We start from the raw sequence: 23,293 nt of genomic DNA on the forward strand, positions 1-23,293 counted from the left end.
CAGTGCTTTAATTAGCTTTAATTAGGCACTTGGGTGTGGCAACGAGGCTCGAGCTTCTTGTGTGTGGACCAAGTGGTGTGCTTCAATGGGGCGTCGTTTGAGCGCTTACTCAAACCCAAGCATTGGGCACTTCGGACAAGCATCCGGTTCAAATAAATGAATCGAACTAGACTTAAAAAGTTTTGTTTGGTTCAATAACCCTTTTTCTTACTCGTAAAAACCATTCTTCACACCCGCATGACCTCGAGCCAACTTTAGCATTGCCAAACGTGGCCACTTTTTCTATTGTTGCCTCAATCGTAGTTTTCTTCTGTCACTTAGTGTATAGTTCCTTTACGTTGCCAAACGTGGCTTGCTTACCTCTCCTCTGGCGTTGCTACCTACCTCTCCTCCAGTGTCGTTGCTTCTTGTTCCAAAGGCGGAGATCGCTTAGTCACCTCTCGCCCTCACAAGAATCTCGCCTATACTGTCGTGGTGGTCATCGTTCTCGCAATTGCTCGTTCTCGCATCTTGCTCGAGCGAGAAGAGCTGCTATCGCCATCCTTGTCGCATAGCCATCATTGCCTTCCTGCGGCAGCAGGAACGATTACAGTTCTTGCAACTTCCATCTGCAGTCGCTTCCCTCTACCGCAGCAATTTCTCTGCTACAGCAATTTTTACTACCGCGGCAAGCTTCAGCAACTGTAACAACTGTAGAGTTTTCCATCTAATCGCTACAGATTTTTTTCACCTAATCGCTACAGATTTCTCGAGCTAATCACTACGGATTTCTCGTGCATCGCTACAGCCTCCTCTGAAGTGCGTCGCAACCTCCTTTGCAGTGTGTCGCTACAGCCTCCTCTGTAGTTCATCGCTGCAGATTCCTCGCTCATCACTGCAACTTTCTCGCTCATCGCTACAACTTCCTCGCTCATCGCTGTAGCCTCCTCTATAGTGCATCGTTGTAACCTCCTCAGCAGCGCATCAATCTGCCTCCCTCCTATATCTTTACATCTTCTGTAAAGATCGCTTAAACCGCCACAAAATGTCTGGGATGTCTTCATTTTCTTCTTCCGATATTCCTATTACTGTTTATGCAGTGACTGTGAACACTTCTCCTACAAGGCTTATCTCCATCAATGCTGCCACGTTAATACCTTTCAAGTTACCAAAGGGTGGCAACTATGCATCCTGGCCAACATAATTTTCTAATCTCTTATTTGGATACGACTTGCTCAGCTACATTAACGGCTCCTTCAGTTGTCCGCCAGCCATGATCAATATTCTCGGAGAACCCAGTCCTATACCAAATCCGGCTCACAAATTGTGGCTACGTCAGGATCGTCTCATCCTCCGCTATTCAAACCTCAATTGTTGGATCCGTCGCTCCATTGATTTCTACATATGTGACTGCTGCCGATGCATGGTGTAAACTGTAAATAACCTTGGCGAATCATTCGTATACTCGCAAGCTCAATCTTCTATCCAAGCTGATGGTGACCAAACAAGAGGAAAGTACTATCACTGATTATCTACAAAATATCAACGTTATTATCGATGACTTGGCTTTGATAGATCATTCCCTATGTGATGAGGAGATCATCATTCATACCTTAAATGGTCTTGGAGATGACTACAAGGAATTGGCAGCTGCAATTCGGGCACACGACTCGCTAATCTCCTTTGAAGAACTCTATGACAAGTTGACTGACTATAAGATGTATTTAAAGCGTGCGGATAAACTGCCCGAACCATCTATCATAGCTCAAGTCAGTTATAAGTATAAGAGAAAGAACACCCAATACCCTCCGAACATCACTAAAGGTACTCTTGATCCTATGAGTCCTATGCAACACCCCTCTTATCCCTCGAATCATAATTTCTCACAAAGTGGCAACTCCAATACTCGTCCGCCTTGGCATCCTGCCCCTTCAAGCCAACAACGATAGGTTGTCTGCCAATTGTGTGTTAAAGTCGGACACTCCGCTAAAGTTTATCAGTCTTGACCCCGTCTTCTTGCTCCATCACACTGGCCTTAAGTAAATCTCCTCAATTCTCCGACAACTAGCCAGCCCAACTGGATTGTGGACCCTAGAGCCTCCCATCACATCACCTCTGATCTTCAGAATTTGTCTCTTCACAATCCCTAGGGTGGCGATGAAGATATCATCATCAGTGACGGTAAAAGCCTTCCTATAACTCATATTGGTTCCACAACGCTTACTTCTGATACTACCACATTTACACTCGATGATGTCTTATGCGCCCCTAATATTAAACACAACCTCATTTATATTTCTTAATTTTATAAAAATAATAATACTTCAATTGATTTTTTTCTTGATTTCTTTCTTGTTAAGGACTTGAGCATGAGGGCATTCTTAGTTCAGGGCCTGAATAGAGGCAACATTTATGAATGGCCGTCAGCTCCACAAATAACCCAACCCACTATTCATTCTTCTGTTGCGGCTCCACATGTGTGGCATCGTCGTCTTGGTCATCCCTCATCCCTTATTCAGCAAAAATTACTTTCTCATTTCTCTCTTCCTATTTTTAAATCATATAGTTCTATATCGCATTGTGATGCATGTCTCAGTAATAAAAGTCATCTATAACCATTTGGCTCATCTTTCATTTTCACCTCTAAACCATTTGAAATTATTTATACTGATGTTTGGGGCCCTGCCCCTATCCTGTCTTTTGATAAATTTAGATTTTATGTCATTTTTGTAGATCACTTCACTAAGTACACATAGTTATATCCTCTTCACCATAAATCTGACGTTTCAACCATCTTTCCCACTTTTCGAAAGTTGATCGAAAATCACTTTCAATCTACCATCAAAATGGTTTACTCTGATGTTGGTGATGAATATCAAGCCCTAACTTCCTATCTCTTAGCTTGTGGTTTCCAACACCTTAAGTCTCGCCCGCATACTCCTCAACTTGTTGGCTCCACCGAATGCAAACATCGGCATATAGTGGAAACTGGGCTCACACTTCTCCATCAAGCTTCCATGCTTTCAAACTTTTGGACGGCAACCTTTCAAACTGTCGTCTACCTTATAAATAGCATGCCTACGCTAGTCCTACAATACCAGTCCCTCTTTGACACACTATTTCACAAACCCCCAAACCTTCATAAACTTAGAGTATTTGATTGTCCATGTTATTCATGGTTGCGTCCCTATGCCTCTCACAAATTAACATCACGATCTAATCCTTGCATTTTTATAAGTTACTCTCTTAAACATAATGCTTTCCGCTGCTATAATCTCCACGCTCAAAATTTTTATATCGTGTCATGTTATTTTTTTTGAGTCTGTCTTTCCTTTTCATAACCATACCTCTCCTACCATGCAGACCACCTCATTAACTATTTCTCATTGAGGTATACCTCCGATCCAACCGGATGAGCCTCCCATAACATCATCCAGTTCCTCCTCTCATGATCCACATTATTCCACTCCTCCGGTTCAGCAATTACCCATTCCTACTCCACTTCTCTCTTCTCCGACTATTGGGGTGCTTGGTTCAGGATCACAACTGTTATCTTTACCTCCTTCTCGGCCAAGTGACCCTAACGTACCTCACTTGACCCGCCCTGTTGACACGGACTTAACTGGTTTTGCCTAAGTCGTGCGGCACCCTTGCGTGTCCGTCCGCAAAGGTCAGCCTCCCCGAAGACTCCCATTGTCCCTTAGGACCAACAAAAGAGAGAACAGGCAAAAGAGAACGCCTCAATCGGGATCCACAAGCAAACATGTCCGAAAAACACTTCATAGACAATGCAAATTACAAACAGACTTTACAAGCTCTGAACAGTGGCACAACAAAGGGTAAAATGGTCCATTACAGACCGAAAAGCTCTCTCACGTGTCCACATGACACAACCTTTATTTACAAGCCTAAAGAGGCCACCAACCCAACTAAAATGGGACTTATAAGCCTTCGGCTGCCCCTTTACATTCTGTACAGGGCATGAACATGCCAAAAGACACGGACACACATAAGCATTACATCCAACGTCTTGTTGAGAAGTTTGTCCGTGACATTCTCCCCCACTTATCCCTTCGACGTCCTCGTCGAAGCCTTTGTGAACACTGCAACTCTTCGCCTTTGCTGAGTCTTCAATCTTCTGCTCCAGCTGCAATGCGCCTCCTGGCTCCCAGCTGCTCTCCGCTGCTGTTTTTGAGTAGTCGAACCTTTGATCCGCCATGCGGCTTCAACTCGCCAATGACTCTGACTCTGGTGTGGGGTTGGCTGAGTTGTGTTGATCCTCGTTGATTCCTGCGGATCCACCAAATGAAGGAAAAGACCATCCTTACTGCGCCAGTCTCTCAAAATTTCCACATGCTGCTTGAACTGGGTGGATGCTTGTTGGAGCTTTAACGAGCATCGCCTCGCAAACTTCTGAAATTTTGGGTCCTTCCTCCACAAAATCTGCTCATTGACTCTTCTTTCAGTTAGTTGTCATATCCAAGTAGGTTCGCATCACTTCCGCTTTCGATTGGCATTTCGTTGGGAAATGAAGCGGACAATCTACTCTCAGTAGCACTGATCACCGTTGGTGAGGATTTGACAACTATTGTCTTCCATTATCTTCGAAGGGTCTTTGAACTTGTGCAGAGCTCCTCTGCTGGATAGATAAGAGAATTGGGGTACTCGGTTTCGCCCATTCTCTTAAGAGTTGAGAAGGCAAAGGTTACTTGACTTCGCCCGCCTCCTCGAGGTTGTACTTCATGCATCGAGCTGGTTACTGGCCTTCGCCTGCTCTTTGCTCACACTTCTGAAGCACTTGAAGTGTTTGCACTCCTTGCATTGAGTTAGTTACTGTGATTCACCTTCTCAAAGCCATTGAACTTCTGGAATGCAGGAAGTTTCCACCCCAACTTGGAGTAATTCTCTGATAGATGAGGTCGCCTCTGGGATTGTACCGTCTTCTCCATCAACCCTGCCGCCTACTCCACTGAGTAGCAAAGGTACAGCACCGCGTACTGCCAGCTTCGTTCCTTGGTCGTGCACTCTTACATGACCCGAAGTCCTTCACTTACGGCTGTCTTGATGAGAAGCACACTGACACCGGTCTTACGAAGTTCCTCGGCCTCTGCCCTTCAGCCTTGTCCCGGTACTTGGAGATTGCCTCTGCATGCTCCACCTCCTCGGCCCCTTTCACGACCAAACGCTCTCCCTCCGTGAGAGCAAGGGATCAATGACTTGCACGGAAGTCCCGCCTCTGCGGTACCATGGCGCTGCAATGCCCATGGCCCTACTATCCGTCGCCTCGCATCTGCATCCCTTTTCTTCACGATCAGTAGACATGTCTCCGTGGCCCTCCTCTGAGTCCACCTCCATTCTAACTGATGCTTGATTTTGGGTAGCTAAGTCCCTCTGGACTCGTCGTCGCTTCCTCGCCCCTTTCGACCCCCTGCTTCAACACCTCTGTGTTCTCCAAGCAGCTCCTTCTGGTCGATGGAAAGACAGACTGCACTCCCATGCATGGCCTCTGCCATCGCATTGTAGGGTTTGCACCGATTCTGTTCTCCATAGCTTCCTTGGTAGCAACGTTCGCTTACTCGGCCTTGTCCTCTGACTTGCCGGGCTCCCTTAAGCGAATATGAGCTCTGGAGCAGTCCAACTCTCCAGCTGCTTCGATCATACCTCTGCATGATCAAGTCCCTCCCATGGAACTCACTAGTACTTGCATTCGAACTTTTCCCTTGGTGGAACCCAGCCCCCATATGCTGATGACCAAGGTTTTCATCCGATGCAAAATTCGGTGCACGCCCGGAAGACCCGCCTCTGCGGTACCATGGCCTTCACTCCTTGAATCCATAGCCCTTCTTGCCGTCGTGTTGTTCACCGAAGCGGAGCTCCCAGTAGCTCCCGATCATACCTCCATATGATCACATCCCTCACGGGACGAGTTGTGTGTATCGCATTGCCACGAACTGTTCCACCACGATCCGCTGCACCATGTCGCCTCCTGGTGACATCTCCATTGCATTCTGATCCTTGGGGAATAAACTCAAATTGTGAACCCTCCATGTGTGGCCTCTGCCAATACATCGCCGAGTCTCTTCCACCTTCGATTTTGTTCGCTCCTTTGGCAATCGATCTTCATCCACCCACTCTTGGGTCACACCTAGATGAAGCACCGCTCTAGGACAGTCCGTCGCCTAGTAGCTCCCGAAGTCCGCCGACTTCGCTGTAATTTGTGCACCATTGCCTGGATCCTGGGCCTCTGCCCCTACCAGCACAATCTCTGCTGCGCACCGCTTCCTTCCTAGCAACTCGAATGGCAACACTGTGGCATATTCTTCAAGAGTACCCGCCTCTGCGTCCTCTTGCCCCGTGCTAAGGCCTTCTGAACTCAACTTCGCCTCCGCAAATTGAGTCGCCTTAGTTCCTTCATCAAATGCTCCTCCGAGATAAGGTGCATGTGCCCCGAAGCTCCCTTCGTCTTTGGCACCATGCAAGATGAGTCCGCTCCGTCAGAAAGAAAGACCCATGGAACAACATGATCCCACTCTTGCCTCTGCAAGAGTTCATGTCCTTGACCTCTGTCTAAGGAAAGCACTGTGCCTCTGCTCCATGTTCCAACTTCTATGCTGGCTTCCTTCATGCGGCTTGGGTACTTCGCCAAGTTACACCCAAGTTGCTCCGCTCCTCGTTTCTGCATTGAGTCGATGGTGGCCCTCGCGCCCACCATTCCACGGGTCAGCCCTCCCTTGAGTCCGATCTCCACATAGACTCCAAGTGTGCCTTCATTTAAGTTGCTTAAGGTCGCTCCCCCACTTGATCTCGCAATGCATCCACCAATGCATTCTCTCGAGCGAGATCATGCGACAACTCCTTGCCGCTTGCTCAGTCCATCGAGCTTCGTGGAGTACTCCTCAACATGTGAAGTCCGTCTCACATGATTCTCCCTCTGGAGAGCTGAGACTTATCCCTCCTGGATAACTGTCCCATTGGAGCAACATCTCTCTTCGTTTCGGAGACCACCATCCCCTTGGACTACTCCGATCTGCTGAACAAACTGTGCATTGTTCTGCCTCTTGCAAACGCACTTGCTAGATTGCGCCTCCACGTCAATACAGCCACCGCTGCACCCCTCAAGGCCTAGCAACATGCTGAACTCGTTGCACACTTCATCCTCCTACGGACGTATCCTTCACATGCCGAAGAGAAAGTTTCAATGCTCCATGGCGCCGAGTCTCGGCCGCCTTGGGATGGCCACGAACATTCTGTCGTCCGCATACAAGCCCATGCATGAGTACCAAATTCTTCGAGTTAGCAATTCCCCTCACCTCTGTGAGCTTTGCATAACTCTTTTGGTCGTTGAGCAACTCATTCCACCTTGGATGGTCTCATTCTTACCAAGCGCCTCGCTTGCCTAGAGCACCATCAAGTATAGTTGTCAACGTTGAGCCGTAGCTCAAACTCAGCCATCCCAACCTTTGTGCGCTCCAAATTCTTCCAAGCTTGCCTGTTCTCGTGGTGCCTCTTGCGCGAAGGGTTGGCCATTCCTCTGAATGCCAATCTCAGATGCCCGCTCCTCTGAGCGACTCTTTTCCCTACATCTCCATGCCCGTTTTCCCTCAAACGGTCGCGCGTGTGCTGACTGCCCTCAACGCAGTCCCGCTAGGTCCCCCACGTTTGCATGCTAAGTGTTTCTATGAGTGCTTGTCCCGCTCTGATACCATATGACACGGACTTAGCTGATTTTGCCTAAGTCGTGCGGCACCCTTGCGTGTCCGTCCGCAAAGGTCAGCCTCCCCGAAGACTCCCATTGTCCCTTAGGACCAACAAAAGAGAGAACAGGCAAAAGAGAACGCCTCAATCAGGATCCACAAGCAAACATGTCCGAAAAACACTTCATAGACAATGCAAATTACAAACAGACTTTACAAGCTCTGAACAGTGGCACAACAAAGGGTAAAATGGTCCATTACAGACCGAAAAGCTCTCTCACGTGTCCACATGACACAACCTTTATTTACAAGCCTAAAGAGGCCACCAACCCAACTAAAATGGGACTTATAAGCCTTCGGCCGCCCCTTTACATTCTGTACAGGGCATGAACATGCCAAAAGACACGGACACACATAAGCATTACATCCAACGTCTTGTTGAGAAGTTTGTCCGTGACACTGTGTCAATGACTCTCAACCCCTTCTTCCAACAACACAGTCTCACGGTCCCATAGTCTCCAACCACCCTATGACCACACGCTCTAAAAGTGGTATTTTCAAACCGCATCAGGTCCTTAATCTTCATGCTATCGTGAATTCCTAATCCACCACCGTTGAACCCACCACCTTCACTCAAGCCCAAAAAATTTCGCATTGGCGTACCACCATGTGTGAGGAATATAATGCCCTCCTCCATAACTCAATATGGGATCTAGTACTCTTTCATTATACATAAAACATCATTGGGTGTAAGTGGGTTTTTTGAGTTAAGCGGAACCTCGATGGCTCTATTGCCCGATATAAGGCACGCCTCATCACCAAAGGGTTTCATCAAAGACCTGGAGTTGATTTCACTAAGACATTTAGTCTCGTTGTTAAGCCCACTACAATCAGACTTATCTTGAGTCTCGCCACCACTAAGGGTTGGTAATTACGCCAATTGGACATTAATAATGTCTTTTTACATGGGACTCTAACTGAAGATGTTTTTACGCAACAACGTCCTAGTTTCACTCATCCTCAATATCCAAGGCATGTTTGCAAACTTTGAAAATCTATTTATGGACTTCGTCAGGCTCCAAGAGCTTGGTACACTGAACTTGGCTTTTTTCTAACTTCAATTGGCTTTCTCAACTCCAAATCTGATTTCTCGTTATTTTTGAGATACCACCATAGCAACACAATTTATATTTTGGTCTATGTGGATGACATCATTGTCACAGGCAACAACCTTGAAGAAATCCAAGTATTCATCAAATAGTTGGCAGATCGATTCTCACTCAAAGATCTAGGACCCCTAAACTACTTTCTGAGTGTAAAGGCTACATTCACACCTTCCGATCTCTTTCTGTCACAAAGAAAGTATTCAAGATTTATTATCCAAAACAAACATGCAAGATGCAAATGTGGTTACAACCCCTCTATCTACTAGTGGCTCTCTCAAATTATGTAATGGAAGTCCTACTACGGAACCCACTCAATACTGACAAGTCATTGGTTCTCTACAGTACAAAGCTCTCACCCGTTCCGACATCTCATTTGCAGTTAACAAATTATCACAGTTTATACAGAGACCGTCTACTATGCATTGGTCTGCGGTCAAATGAGTCCTATGATATCTTAAGGGGACTCTCAATCATAGTGTCTTTCTTCATAAATACTCTCCACTTCAGCTTCATGCCTTTATCGATGTTGATTGGGCAGGCAATTTTGATGATCGAACATCCATATCGGGGTATATTATCTTCCTGGCGCTAATCCAATCAGTTGGAGTTCTAAGAAGTAAAAGATAGTCACACGATCTACAACTGAAACTGAATACCATGCCATCACCACTGCCACTGCAAAACTCAATTTGGTCACAAATTTGCTCAAAGAACTCAACATCAACTCTACTCCTATAATATATTATGATAATGTCGGAGCTACCTATATGTGCGCTAATCCAGTGTTCCACTCACGCATAACATATTGCTATCGACTTCCATTTTGTGCGAGATCAAGTTGTCCGTCGTCAACTACGAGTTTCTCATGTCCATTCGGTTGATCAATTAGCCGACTCACTCACGAAACCCCTCGCTCGCCATCTTTTTATATTACATCGGTTCAAGATTGACGTCCTTGATAGGAGCGGACATGTGAATACAATCAAGCTTCTTCAGTTATTCTTTTCTATCTCTTTTCAGCTATGTTGTTAGAAAGTTTTCACTCATGAAGAGATTGTCGTGAGACATCCCTTAGGTCGCATGTATCACTTGTATAAATCGTCAATTCCCTTGTTTTCGTAAGTATCGTATGAACTCTCCCGGATCATCCATCAACCTTTCAACCAAACCCTCCTTGTGTGGACTTTACCGCCCAAAGTGTTCATGGCTTTTGTAGAGATTCATCAACTTTCGGTTGACAATACCAAGCCACAGCTCCAACCAGTAATGTGACACTTCAAAAAGGTGACTTGGACGCAAGTATAACGACTCTTCTCTTTCTATTTACAGATCCGGAGGATTCAATAAGAAATATTCCAACTCATCCAGCTTCTAAATCAGTGATCAGAGGAAACAGGAAAAAGAAAAAGAGCATATGATTGCTATTAATCAAAATGATAGAAATCCAGAATCACTTGGAGCCATGCTTTTCAACAATCAAGCGCGTACAATGCCATTGCAGCAACTAAAATGATAAGCTTTCATGTGAAACGAATAACAATGGAGTGACAAACTCAAGAACAAGAAGCCAATGTTATTAGATGGCGTGTTCATTGGCCACAGAGAAAGCCATTGAACTGTTTTACTTGCGTGTTTATTGGCTATAGAAATATGTTCGCGGCATATTCTCAGAGGAAGCGATTCAAGTATTCATCTACAGTCGTATATTTGACATCAGGATAGAGTGCAGTAGCCTCCACACCAGATGACGGATCGATTTCAAAGTTGGTGTGATCCCCCTTGACAAAAACAGAGTGCATGATCGCAAGTATGATGGTCATTTGGAAAGGTCCTTCTGAAGAAATGAGTAGATGGTTAGTGAGTTGATTTAAATTACCAGATTGGTGTCTAATCAAAACAACTATGAGCTCGGGAAGTCTTTCTACACACCTTGGATCTGCTTCAAAACTTCTTCTTCAGGGACGTAAACCCGCTCAAAAGTCCTGCCAACCTTTTTCTCCCAGAGAGATACAAGCTCATTATGCGTTAAAGTGTTAGCAGACGGCCTCACATACAGAATCTTGTTCAAAGTTCTTGGGTCATCGGCGGACCTAACGGTGTATGTCCCGATATCATCTTCATCAACAAATATAGCTGAACATCCAAATACAAATGTGTGAGAAGCGAGACTTATTTAGAGTATACCAATACTGTTGATGGTCCTGACGGAAAACTCAAATCATTTCTTTTCCCGTATTTCCTGAAAATCCACGGAGATGGGTACTTTTGATACGTTTACCTTTGACATTTCCATCGCCTAATATAGTGACTTTGTCTACGGGAAGGCCACTAGCTCCTGCTTGTGCCAGCGTCGGAAGGAAGTAACCAGCGAACCAGTTGCAGGCCACGAAGGTGTACGGGATCCCTGATGCCTCGACAGTCCGTCGAAATTGAACCTTCTCGACAAGAATTGGTTTTGCTGCCTCCACCAGATGTGCACGATCCACATCGTTCCCAAACTCCGACGGAAAAAACCTCTGCGAAATCGTGTTGAACAACAACTGTCAAGAACTGCTCAGAAGAAGGAAACTAAAAGCTCAGAAGTGACCGCCGAAGAACAATAGACTTTTCACCGGTGAAAGAAACAGACGAGCCATATTTAGCAGAGATGATTGTTCATGTTTCGATACCTTAGAAGATTCATTGTTTATATCTCGATATTCGTGAAATTGCAAACCAAGGATGCAAAACTGCGAGGCCCTACGATTATAAACTGAACAATAGCAATCTCCGATAAAACAATTAAGGCAAACTAAAAGCAAAGTCACCGAAACAGGAAGCCATTTACAGTTTTTTTTCTTTTTTGAATCTTTCTTGATTCCGTAAAGATTTAATTTCACGGCCGCTTCGTTGCCGGATTCCCGCACAGAAGAAATTAGAAAGGGAAAGGAAACAGGGGAGAATTATTAAGAACCTTGATGTTTCCGGCCTCTTTAATGGCATCCAGGATCTTTGACTGATCCGCCGTCTGCATGAACCCCACTGTGGAGATGACCACGTCTACCTGCTTAATTGCTTTCACCAGGCTCTCGTGATCGTACAAATCCCCCTAACTCATCAGCGATAAAGAAAAATTAGAAAAAAGAAAAACAGAAGAGGTGAGATGACGAGAAAGAATTGGAGGAAGAAGTTACTCGGAGAAGGGTGACGCCGGAGGCCTTGAAGTCTTCTAAGAGCTTGGCCTTGGCGGGGTCGGAAGGAGTGGAGTCCCTGATCAGAGCGAACGTGGGGTGACCGGAGCGAACGCTGGCTGTCACCATGAACTTGCCAATATACCCCGTCCCTCCGATGATCAAAATCTTGCTCTTCACTTCCGCCATGTTTGTTTGTTATCGATGGTGATGAAGATTTAAAAGCACCAGTAGCTTGTTCATGATGTTGGAGGAAGAGGAATATTTATAGTCAGAAAGGGAGGAAGTGGCGATCCCTACGGCGGCCCGCCTGTAAACCATACAAAACGAGCTGGAAGAGAATGGTTGGTTACCGTGTTGCATGGTTGTTGCCGATGAATCGATGACCAGGAATGGCGGCATTTTGTGGTGATGACGCACCGCATGAGCTGTCAGCAGTTTTCTTTTTCTTTCTTTATACTCTTCTAGAAGAAAGATGACGTTTGAACACTTTTACGATTTTTCTTGTCTGTTGTTATCGTTTGTCTCGTCTTCCGCCTTTCTTTCTACGGCGCAGCACATTTTATGATGGCATCCACATGAATCAGCTTTCAGCCAAAGTCTCTGCTTAGCCAACTCTTATTTCCCAACCTATACCATACCCATGATATCTCTTCATCTCCAAGGGAAAGGGAAGATGGGTTTCACCTTCGTTATTGACTACGTGTAGTTGGTGAGGAACATATCATAAACGTAGTCTCCTTAGAGAAGTCCATGAATCAAAATGGTGTATATTAAAGTATACCTCCAGGACATAAGCCCTGTCACTAGCTACCTTGATCTGCTTTAGAGGAATTTCTCCAAGTAGGTGATGCTTATAATTTTTTTATTCACGTAGGCAATCGATTACGAAGGTGGAACTCTTCTTCTTCTCGTCCTTCACGAATGTTGCAGTTTCTCCATTGCTCTCCTCTGTCAACGCAGATTCACAACTATAAATGTGAACTCCTAAGCTAGTTAGGCTCATTATCTTCTCTTTGCTTTCTTTTAAATGTGGAGGGAACCGTGAGAGTGGAAGAGGGTTGGGGAAGAAGAGTTGAGGAAGAACGAGAAGGGAATAAGTTAGCAAAGGATAAACATTGATATCTTTGTAAATAAAATAGCTAACCACTAATCATGGGCATTTTCTCCCGATATAATATAAGGAAGACCAAGAGAACCTCATTAAGAAAACCAGGAATTCACCGCTATGTTGCCATGCCACTAAAGAATAAAAAATATTGCATTTATTAGAAAGATAGAAAAGAAGGATAAGATCATGGCACCCGAGGCCAACGCGAACTTAAGCCCAGATTTCTATTGTCTAATAGGACTAAAAAACAAATCAGAAAAAATAAAATACTATAATTATACACCATGTAAATATTTGCCACACACCATGACATCAAGAGTTGGACCATTTCATTTATTAGGAAGGCTTCTCGAGGTGCCGGTCTCCAACCAAACATCTAAAACTTTGACATCATAGTGATCGATTTTCCACTTTAAGTCGCAGCCATAGTAGGTACACCAACTCCGAGAACCAAACGACCAAACAGCTTTGCCACTATGGGCTCACTGCCCATTCCAACGTATCATAATGGGCGTTGACTATGTTTCCGGTATCTTTGGCTCAAACAATGTCAATAAGATCGGAAAAAATATTAATACTTCCACAGCATTGCTATCCATGTAATCCAATAATCCTTTCCCTTCATATTAGTACTCCTATTTCATATCCATAAAATGTATGTGTTTCCTTGCCTCAATTTCTCAAAAAAAAATGATGAATGATGCAGGCCAAGGGAAAGTGATTTATGGCTTAGATTATCACTTGTTTGATGTTTGTGGTAAAGAAATTCTAATATCGGGTGAAATCATGTGCGTCACGTTTGAAAATTTTTAATTAGACCATTATATTGGATGGTAAAAGAAGAATATCCCATGTCTTTAATAACATATGAGTAATTCGACACAACTCGATCTCGGAGAGTGACGTAGTAGATTCTCAAAACCGTTCACTCCATGAACAAACCAACTAACATATATCATAATTCTATATATATGAAATTTTTGTTTTGATTATGTTAAATCAATCATTTTTCCCCTTATATATATATATGTGTGTATGTATATGTATATGTATATACATATACATATACATATACATATACATATACATATACATATGCAAGCTCTTCATCGTTGTGAGAATGTTAATTCTTGCAAATCAAAAACAAGTATGGCGATTGTGTTTATGTGATGCTCCAACAAAAGGAAATAAAAATAATAAAAGAAGTGGAAGCCATCACCAGTAATCCATACAAGAACACATCCCATCTCTGAAGTGGTGAAACCGGTTCCTGTCCCTGACGACGATGTCCCTCTGAAACACCTTGGATATCAACTTGGTAGCATCATGGCAATCCCAACACACTCTAAGGTTCTTCACGATCCTGATGCTAGCGCCCTCTCCCGAGGCAATCAGCCCGAAGGCGATCGCCAACTTCTCACTGTGCCAACACACAGCATCCTCCTTCTCCTCTTCCTCTATGTCGAACATCACCGCGTTCGTTTTGGCCGCGTACCCCGCCAACCTAAGCCTCCTCGATATCTCTCGCAGCATCACCTCGATCTCCCTGTACCTGGGATGTGAGTTGTCCCCCACAAAGAACTCATGGACCTCACCACCAACCTCTATCACGCTGCAACCTGGCTCCTTCCTCACACCCTTGGCCTTCATCGACTCCCTGACATCGTTAACTCCTCCCCAGTTCCTGGATTCGGCGTAGATATTAGACAAGAGGACATAAGCCCCATGGTTCTTCGACTCCATCTCCACCATCTTTTTCATTGCATACTCGCCCAATTCAATGTTCCTGTAAATTCTGCAAGCGTTGAGCAAAGCTCCCCAAGCTCCAGCATGCGGCTCAATGGGCATCGAATTGATAAAATGGACGGCATCGTCCAACCGCCCAGCTCGCCCGTACAAGTCCACCATGCAACCGTAGTGCTCGTGCCATGGATCGACTCCGTACTGATCCCTCATGGAGTCGAAGTGCCGGCGGCCCTCCTCGACCAATCCAGCTACGCTGCACCCACGAAGCACGGAGACGAAGGTGACCCCGGTAGGCAGCACGCCATGTTCCTTCATGAGCTCGAAGAGATCGAGGCATTCTTTGCCGGCTCCATGCATCGCCAGCCCGCTCATCGCGGTGCTCCAGGTGTAGACGTTCTTCTCCTGCATCCTCCAGAAAACATCCATCCCCCTCCCGACGTCGCCACACTTGGAGTACATGTCTACGAGGGCAGTACCGAGCGTTACCGTAACGCGGAGTCTGTTCCTTTGCATGTAGGCGTGCACCCACTTGCCCTGGTCAAGCGCGCCCAGGTGGGCGCATGCGGTGAGGACCGAGACCAACGTCGCCACACTGACTCTGACACCCTCCAACTGCATTGAGGAAAACAGTTCCAGCGCCTCTCTGGAACGGCCGACCTGCGAGTACCCGGCGATCATGGCGTTCCAGGCTATGGGGTCCCGGCGGGGCATACTGTCGAACAACTCGCGGGCGAGGACAATGTCACCAGCGGCGGCAAGGGCTCCAAGCATGGCTGTGCGGGAAACGAGATCAGGGTCGGGAAGCTCGTCATAGACGCGGCGGGCAGCGTCGAGGAGGCCGAACTGGGCGTACATGCGGATTAGAGCGCTGTGGACGTGGGGGTTGGAAACGAAGCCGCGGCGGAGGGCGGCGGCATGTGCAATGACCCCGGCGGCGGAGGAGGGCCCTCCTCGGCCGCAGGAGCCGACAAGGAAGGTGAAGGTGAAGCGGTCAGGGGAGAGAGCGTCGGGGGAGCAGAGCAGTCGGCGGTAGAAGCGGAAGGCAGGGGCCGGGTCAGGGCCTCTCGAGTGGGCGCGAATTAAGGAGTTAAGGACGAAGGTGGTGGGCGGGTGCGGAGAGTAATCGAGAAGCCGCTGAGAATAGAGGAGCAGGAGTTGTCGTTCGTGGTGCTGAGGAGAAGAGGGGGTGGTGTTGCTGGGCGAGAGAAGGGCGACGGCAGCGAGGAACTGGACGAAGAGGAGGGGGTGGTTGAGGTGGCCATGGACGAGGAGTTGGGCGTGGATTTGGTGGACGTGGGCAAGGGTGACGGGGCCGAAGGATGAGTCGAGAAGCGTTATGGGGTTGTGTCTGGTGATTATGTTCCGAAGTGACGTTGTCATCGCAAGGGCACGCGCGGCGTCGAGCGGTGTGGAGGGAGGGATAATTTTAGTCGTCATTCAAAGAAGGGGCATTGCCTGAACAATAGGAGTCGCATAGAAACACACTCCGTGCACTGGAGATGTCGACGTGGAACAATTTTCATGGCAGAATGCAGAGCGAGGAGGCAGCGTTGGCAGCCACGCAGAAGTACTCTACCGGGGGAGATGGACAAGACCGGTGCTGAGACTGAACAAGATATGCTTTAACAATTTGAGACTTGAGCATGGAATGCCGGATAGCTATTTCGGAAAAGAATCAAAATTGATGATGGAACGAGATAAATTTTAGAACGGAGAGTTTTCCTAACAAAAATTTTGATTATCCGAACAACTTTCAAGGATCAAATTTGTAGAATAATCCAAGAGGATAAGTGCCCAACTTCAATTATCCTGAATGCATGCTGAGAGAAAAACTCAACAAATTGACTGAGGTTTTGGCCCTCTTTTTTTTTCGATTGCCGTCGCTGCTGTAATTTGTCACAATGATATGTGGGTCGACGTGTCATGTCGGTCACATCATCCCTGAAATACTTCGAGGGCTCGTTCCGATAGACGGCTGCACCCAGCAGTCAAAGGGCATAACCCGCCCCAGAAATCAATCCGGGTGACCTGACAGTTCATCTAGCGGTTCCAGAGCACTTGACCCCACGAATTCAACGGCTGTCATCTCCCTGCACCAAACAACGGGTCGGTCTCATCGCCGTCTTATGGTTCTCACGGCGGATTAGGGCCTTCACGCTCGCTCCTCCACATCCGTCTCACTTCACGTTGTTGATATTTACTAATATTTAGGAAGGCGCCGCTCTGTCCTCTCTCCGCCTTTCCTCGCTGCGACGTTTTATCTTCCTTACCACTCTGCCCTTCGGTCTCATGGGTCCGGGTCTCTACTCCGAGATCGGCAAAAAGGCCCGAGGTAATTTACTTTCTGTCATTTTTTTTTTTTCCATCCTTTCTTTCCTTCCTTTTTCCGTCTTTATGCTGGACATCTTTGATTTTTTTTTGCAGATCTTCTTTACAAGGATTATCAGACTGACCACAAGTTTACCGTCACTACCTGCACCGCAAATGGAGTCGTAAGTGATTATTTTCTTTTTCTTTTCGGTTTTTCTTGCTCGTTGATCTTGCTTTTGTGTCGTTGGAAATGGGTTTGGCGTCATATATTTGCTGATTATCTTCTTAGCTTCTCTCCTTCCGATGAATGGATGTATTTATGTAGTTTAGTCATGTTGTGTAAACTTAATCTCGAAATCACTTAGATGCCTCTATGGCTTGCGATTTCTTTTTGAAACCTCACAATCTATGACCCAAAGGGGTGTTGTATAGGTGGTTTTTTTTTTTCCTCTGATTGATCTATGGATCGTCTGATGGACTCCAAGCAAGGAAGATTGTGCTTAAAAGAATGACAAGGGTAGAAATGCCACTTGGATATTTTCCAAATACTGATGTTTGTTTGGCCTTTGTGCAAGTTATAAGAGGATCTTACTCTGAGGGTAGGAGGGTAGGATTATTCGTAACTGTCTCTGGGCAACTGGAATCCCTAACAGGTCTGAGATATCTTATTGTGGTACTTAAATTGGACCATTAGATATCTTTGATCTGTTGATTGCACTGCAGATCAATTGTTTCAACATTTGGCTCTTTCTGTAAACTGAAGTGCCGAAAGATCCTCAGAAGTAGGAATATACTTTTACCTTGAATTTTTTAGATGTTTGGCGCATGATTGCCTTCGACAGAGCTCATGGTGTGAAAAGATTCATGTAACTAGCTCCCAGTAGTCATGACCCAAGACTTGTGGTGTTAGTGTAGGCATGATATGAGCAATTGTGACTTTTTCCCAGAAGCTGTGACTATGATTGAGATAAAAATTGGATCGTAATATGACAACAAGCAGTCTTTATGTGCAGCAAAGTTATTTTTGTTTGATAGTTGGGACCTTTTGGTTTGTAATTGCTTTCTTCTGGTTGTTTACCATAATCACTTTGATGTGGGACAATTTTTATTTTTTTATTGAATAAATTTTATTAATTTAGGGATATTTTGCAAATGTCATAAGTTTCCATATGAAAAATCTTCTATAATTCTATATTAATTACCAAGATTGCCAAAAAGAATGAAAAAAATGAAAATCCAGAAGGAAGGATGCAAACATACCTTTATAAAGGATGCAATGTTTGATTATTGATATGACTTGATTTTTGGGATATTATTGTATTCTTCTTCATTTTTAAAAACATATCTTTTTTTGGAATATTATTATTTGAGGTCTATAAAAAGGAAAAAATGAATCGTAATTGAAAATTAGAGAATTAATGAATGAAAGAATATTTTTTCCACAAAGTATAAGTTGACAACGTGTGAGTTGTATGAGGACATTCCAATGGTGAATTTCCATCAGTCATATATAAGATGTGCGGAGGTGAGATTTTCATCCCTGGCAGTTGCACAATGAGCTGAGTCTAATACTTATTCTTTGTTATATTATCTATTTCTCTTCTCTCTTTTGCTTATTCTATTCTTAAATAAAAGAATATATTTGCTTGTCATGAACTGGTCTTATGTTACACACTTCATAATCATAGTCTCTTAGGAGTCCGCTATAGTATTTTACTATACAATGTAACTCTAGCAGTCCTGGGACAGAATTTTTGGCATGTGGTGATGTTAGCATGCCTATCATTTAGTGGTGACAGGATATAGTATCTCCTTCCTCTTTTGTTTTTTAGAGGTCAGGCCTTCCAGTCATAATATTCTTTCCCCATTCCATATCTTGTCTGCTAATATAAAACAGTCTAGTTTTGTGTGTTTCATGTTAGCTTCACTAATTTTTTGTTTGTTCGTGTTTTCATGGCATTTGACACTCATCCAGCTGCTCCTGTTTTTAAAGTATGTGACTGTCTGGAGCACTTAGAGCAACAACCACCATTAAAGATCCTTCCTTGTGTATTGCTGGATATAAGTTATTTTCAATTACCATTATGTTCTTTCAGCACATGCTATGGGATATTGGCAATTTCTTAATTGACTTTCTATATGATCTCATGGAAAAGGGAAAGCTAGTGAAGTAATTATGGTCTTGGTGCTGGCATATGACGGTTAGAATTTGTTCAGGTGGACAACCAATGTGCTTTGAACTTTGATTTATATTGACCCATTCTACATTGGTTTGGCTAGTTTAAGCTGTGGGTCTTATAAATATGCATATTACTGGAGAAACTGAATTTACTAAAAAATATATTAAATGTGCATTGTACATTGTCTTCTCTTTCTACATTGGTTTGGCTTGTTTGAGTCTGGTTTTACTTAAAATATATATTTCTAGTTTATGGGAAAAGTAATGGTGGATAAGATTCATGTGGCCACCTCCAAGTATTCAGGAACTTGGTCTTCTTGTTGATTCTACTAATCTAGGAAACATGATGGTTAGAACTTTCTAGTTCAATCATCCATGTAGAGAGCTTGTTTGCTGACAGTCAGCTTCTTGGCATTTGTGATCCTTAAGTTTCTACCTTTTTTGCAACACTCTACCATTCTAGTTGTTTGATCTTTTTCTCTGCTGCAGGCAATTACAGCTTCGGGTACAAGGAAGAATGATATAATTTTTGGTGAGATTCAGTCTCAGATAAAGAACAATAACATCACTTTTGATGTGAAGACAAACTCAGATTCAAATGTAAGATTTATTACCATTTCATTGTTGTTTATGAATTGACATGTATGGTGTATGAAGCACAAGGCTTTTAGATGTAATAGTTTCTGAAAATATGAGAAATGTTATGCTGTTTCATTGGCCATGGTACATACAATTTGTTGTGGTTATTAAGCACAATTTTGGAGCACCTATGGAGAAGTGACCATTATTCTTATGGAGCATGTTTTTTGTTTTATTTTTTTTACCTTTTGTATCTCATACTTAATTGTTTCTCCAGCCAAATGTTCCATAGTCATAATAAGTTGATCTGTTTTGCATTATAACATGGTTAACCAGTAACTAATATTTGCATTTACAAAATAACTTGATAAAATAAATGGTGATGCAGCCAAGTCAATGATGATTATTAACCACATGGTTTTACTTATCATGAAAATGGCATTTTCAGGATGGATGATACTGAGCTTGTGTATTCTCAAGTCAATTGCTTTTAGGGCACTAAAAACAGACATGAGAGGATGTACTGCTTCCTTTTGTATATGAAAATTTTCTTCTACCAGATGGTCATAACTATTATTGTCATACTTGCTAGGTGACAACTACAGTTACCATTAATGAACTTGCCACCCCAGGTTTGAAGACAATTTTCAGCTTTGTTATTCCAGATCAGAGGTCTGGGAAGGTGAGAAGTTCTAGTTGTATTTTTTGTTGATGAAGATATGTTCAGCATAATTGTTCTCTTTTTCATTTCAATCATTAAATAAACTACTTTTTCAGGTTGAGCTTCACTACTTGCATGATTATGCTGGGGTTAATGCAAGCATTGGATTGACTGCAAATCCTGTGGTTAACTTTTCTGGTGTGGTTGGATCTAAGACTGTCTCAGTTGGTGCCGATGTGGCATTTGATACTGCAACTGGGAATTTTATCAAGTACAATGCCAGTCTGAGCATCACTAATGCTGATCTTATTGCTGCCTTGGCTCTGTGAGTATTTTCTCTCAAGTAAAATTTCACCAAATAAAGAATTTTTTTGATATTTTGGTGAAAATGCCAAATTCTAAGCATGGTCTTGGATATTTATGGTAAATTTTGACTTTTATTTGCATGCAGGAATAACAAGGGAGATAGCTTGAGTGCTTCCTATTACCACTTGGTTAACCCTTTGTCAAGCACAGCAGTTGGTGCAGAGCTGACCCATAGCTTCTCTAGCAACGAGAACACACTCGCCTTTGGAACTCAGCATGCGCTCGACCCTCTGACCACAATAAAGGCACGCTTCAACAATTATGGCAAGGCTAGTGCTCTTATCCAGCATGAGTGGAAGCCCAAATCATTTTTCACCATCTCAGGAGAGGTTGACACCAAGGCCATTGAGAAGAGTTCAAAAATAGGCTTGTCCTTGGTGCTTAAGCCATGATGAAAAGTTCTTGGGTATTGTTTGCAATGTACTTCCGTTTCAAAATTTAATGGAATGGAATAAGTTTAGAAGGAACTATGCCCCGATTGGTGGCAGCATCATTTTTAGTTGTTGTCATGCTTGTAGTTGCTTAACGTTGGGCATGGGGGCTTTGTCTCCCTGCTTGTTTTGATACTAGTCTGTAAGAATAATTCTTATCCAGCGACTGAGACCAGATGCTGCCCTGCATATTACCATTTTCTTCCTAGATATATAAACTGGTTGTGAGCAGAGATTGGTATCAAATGATTAGAATTTGCTTTTTGGTATTCCTCCGATTATAATTTTCTGCCAGTGGTATTTGGCGTACATATCTTTAGCATGCTTAACCTTTTGGAACAAAGATATGATCGACTGGTATTTCTACGTTTATTTAGTGGGGGTAATGTCATTCTCTGAGCATTTAAGGGTAAGTGTAGCTTTCCAACGGATTATAATTAGGAGTCCCATCACTGTCCTTTTGGGTAAGCGTAGCTTCCTCGAATTTCCATGCATAGGGTCATCTTGTAGACTAAGCTCTTAGAAATACTTTAGTCAAAATAATTTGAAGTTACACATAAAACCAGCAACCTAGCAGTTTGAATGATGGTCTTTTTAATGTTGAAGCACGTAGAAAAATAGAGAACAATCATTAACTATGCCCGAATATATACTGTCAAAGTTAAACATTAACTGGATGATGCTTTTCTTATTACTATGATCAGCTCTAAGAGAGTACTATAAAGCTGGAGGTCAAGTAACAAGTATAATTTAAGTTGCATTATAGCATAGTCATTACTTTTATTATCACTGGAAGAGAAGTTTTATGGATCATATATGCAGTTTGTAGCTTGTCTTGTGATTCTCGATGCCAAAATCTAATCCTTAAATTAATTCTGACTCCATGCAGGGTATATAAGACGATGCAGAAAAGAGTGATCTTGTACAATGTTGATGAAGAACTACTAGAATGAAGCGAGCCATGGAAGGGCTCAGTGTCATGTGCAAACTTGTGCAGAAAAGAAGAGACAGAATCAATGAGAAGATGAAGGCACTGAATAGCTGTTACCTCGTTGCAACAAGGTGATCTGACATACTTCTTTCCACAGTCGATGAAAGAAAATATCATGTTTTCCTGTGCTCTTGTTGCATTTTCTACAGCCATGGAATCAAAAGCTTACGGTTCTTGATAGCAGTAGCAACTAGTGAATACACCCCTTGGTACACACAAAGTTTAAAAGTATTGGTTTTGAAAAAAATAAGATTATATGAAAATGACATCAAATGCAGATTAATATTTCGAAATGTGACAATCCATTTCCATGATGTGCTCAGGCCTATTTTATTCTTGTGCATTCTATTTTATATTTTTTTTATTATCAACCTAACGACCTGCCTTCTATGTTTACGTGAACTTGTGACCCCGTGAAGAGAGTGCCGAAGAACGAAGACGTGAAAATATCCTGATGCAAAAGACAATGTGGTTTTTTTTCGATATGATGCAATGAAATTAAATAGCTGTAAGTTCATGAAGTCACTTTAGCATTCAGTATTCTGAATACACGAAGTCACTTTTAGCTGTAAGTTGTGCTTAGCATTCAGTATTCTCATATGCCAGTAATGAAATTTCTCAAATGATTATTGTCATTTGAACTATATATATATATATATATATATATATATATATATATATATATGCGAGAATGGGAAGGGACAGGTTGTAGAAGTTTTTATTCATAAACTCATATCCTTGTGGTTCTTTGTGAAGGTGAGACTGTACCGGCGGATAAAAATGTAAGTTTCCTCATCTCTAGGCTTTGTTTAAGCTTCCCTATAACTATGCCTCATCTCTTTTACACTTGTTAATATTTTGCTCTTTTTCAAGATGGTGTATGAAACAATCAATGACAGACGATAGGTAC

At 43.5% G+C, this 23,293-nt stretch overlaps 3 protein-coding genes across 3 annotated transcripts; 1 reads left to right on the forward strand and 2 right to left on the reverse strand.

Annotated features, from left to right (window-relative positions):
• Positions 1 to 10,273: 10,273 nt before the first annotated feature.
• On the reverse strand, positions 10,274 to 12,309 carry LOC135642520 (phenylcoumaran benzylic ether reductase Pyrc5-like). Its single transcript, XM_065158732.1, has 5 exons — positions 12,013 to 12,309; positions 11,793 to 11,927; positions 11,118 to 11,355; positions 10,769 to 10,972; positions 10,274 to 10,673 (listed from the first exon to the last, which is right to left on the reverse strand). Exons 1-5 carry the CDS (start codon positions 12,196 to 12,198, stop codon positions 10,507 to 10,509), a joined length of 930 nt encoding a protein of 309 aa, XP_065014804.1. The 5' UTR covers positions 12,199 to 12,309; the 3' UTR covers positions 10,274 to 10,506.
• Positions 12,310 to 14,247: 1,938 nt separating this feature from the next.
• Positions 14,248 to 16,486, reverse strand: LOC135642990 (putative pentatricopeptide repeat-containing protein At5g40405). The gene has a single exon (XM_065159474.1). It carries the CDS (start codon positions 16,301 to 16,303, stop codon positions 14,336 to 14,338), a length of 1,968 nt encoding a protein of 655 aa, XP_065015546.1. The 5' UTR covers positions 16,304 to 16,486; the 3' UTR covers positions 14,248 to 14,335.
• Positions 16,487 to 16,995: 509 nt separating this feature from the next.
• LOC135642210 (mitochondrial outer membrane protein porin 1-like) lies at positions 16,996 to 21,581 on the forward strand. Its single transcript, XM_065158166.1, has 6 exons — positions 16,996 to 17,198; positions 17,291 to 17,358; positions 19,845 to 19,955; positions 20,527 to 20,616; positions 20,712 to 20,920; positions 21,047 to 21,581. The coding sequence occupies exons 1-6, from the start codon at positions 17,156 to 17,158 to the stop codon at positions 21,351 to 21,353; spliced, it is 828 nt and encodes a 275-aa protein (XP_065014238.1). The 5' UTR covers positions 16,996 to 17,155; the 3' UTR covers positions 21,354 to 21,581.
• The last annotated feature ends 1,712 nt before the right edge of the window (positions 21,582 to 23,293 follow it).

This window comes from Musa acuminata, chromosome BXJ3-7, assembly GCF_036884655.1.
Source record: "Musa acuminata AAA Group cultivar baxijiao chromosome BXJ3-7, Cavendish_Baxijiao_AAA, whole genome shotgun sequence".
In the NCBI taxonomy this organism is placed as follows: domain Eukaryota; kingdom Viridiplantae; phylum Streptophyta; class Magnoliopsida; order Zingiberales; family Musaceae; genus Musa; species Musa acuminata.

Coding starts and splice junctions, on each gene's coding strand:
- LOC135642520 (XM_065158732.1), bottom strand. CDS start 12,198: ATGGCGGAAGTGAAGAGCAAGATTTTGATCATCGGAGGGACGGGGTAT. Junction 11,356..11,792: donor AAGAGGCCGGAAACATCAAG/GTTCTTAATAAT, acceptor ACGATTTCGCAG/AGGTTTTTTCCGTCGGAGTT. Junction 10,674..10,768: donor AGTTTTGAAGCAGATCCAAG/GTGTGTAGAAAG, acceptor TCATTTCTTCAG/AAGGACCTTTCCAAATGACC.
- LOC135642990 (XM_065159474.1), bottom strand. CDS start 16,303: ATGACGACTAAAATTATCCCTCCCTCCACACCGCTCGACGCCGCGCGT.
- LOC135642210 (XM_065158166.1), top strand. CDS start 17,156: ATGGGTCCGGGTCTCTACTCCGAGATCGGCAAAAAGGCCCGAG. Junction 20,617..20,711: donor CAGATCAGAGGTCTGGGAAG/GTGAGAAGTTCT, acceptor CTACTTTTTCAG/GTTGAGCTTCACTACTTGCA. Junction 20,921..21,046: donor CTTATTGCTGCCTTGGCTCT/GTGAGTATTTTC, acceptor ATTTGCATGCAG/GAATAACAAGGGAGATAGCT.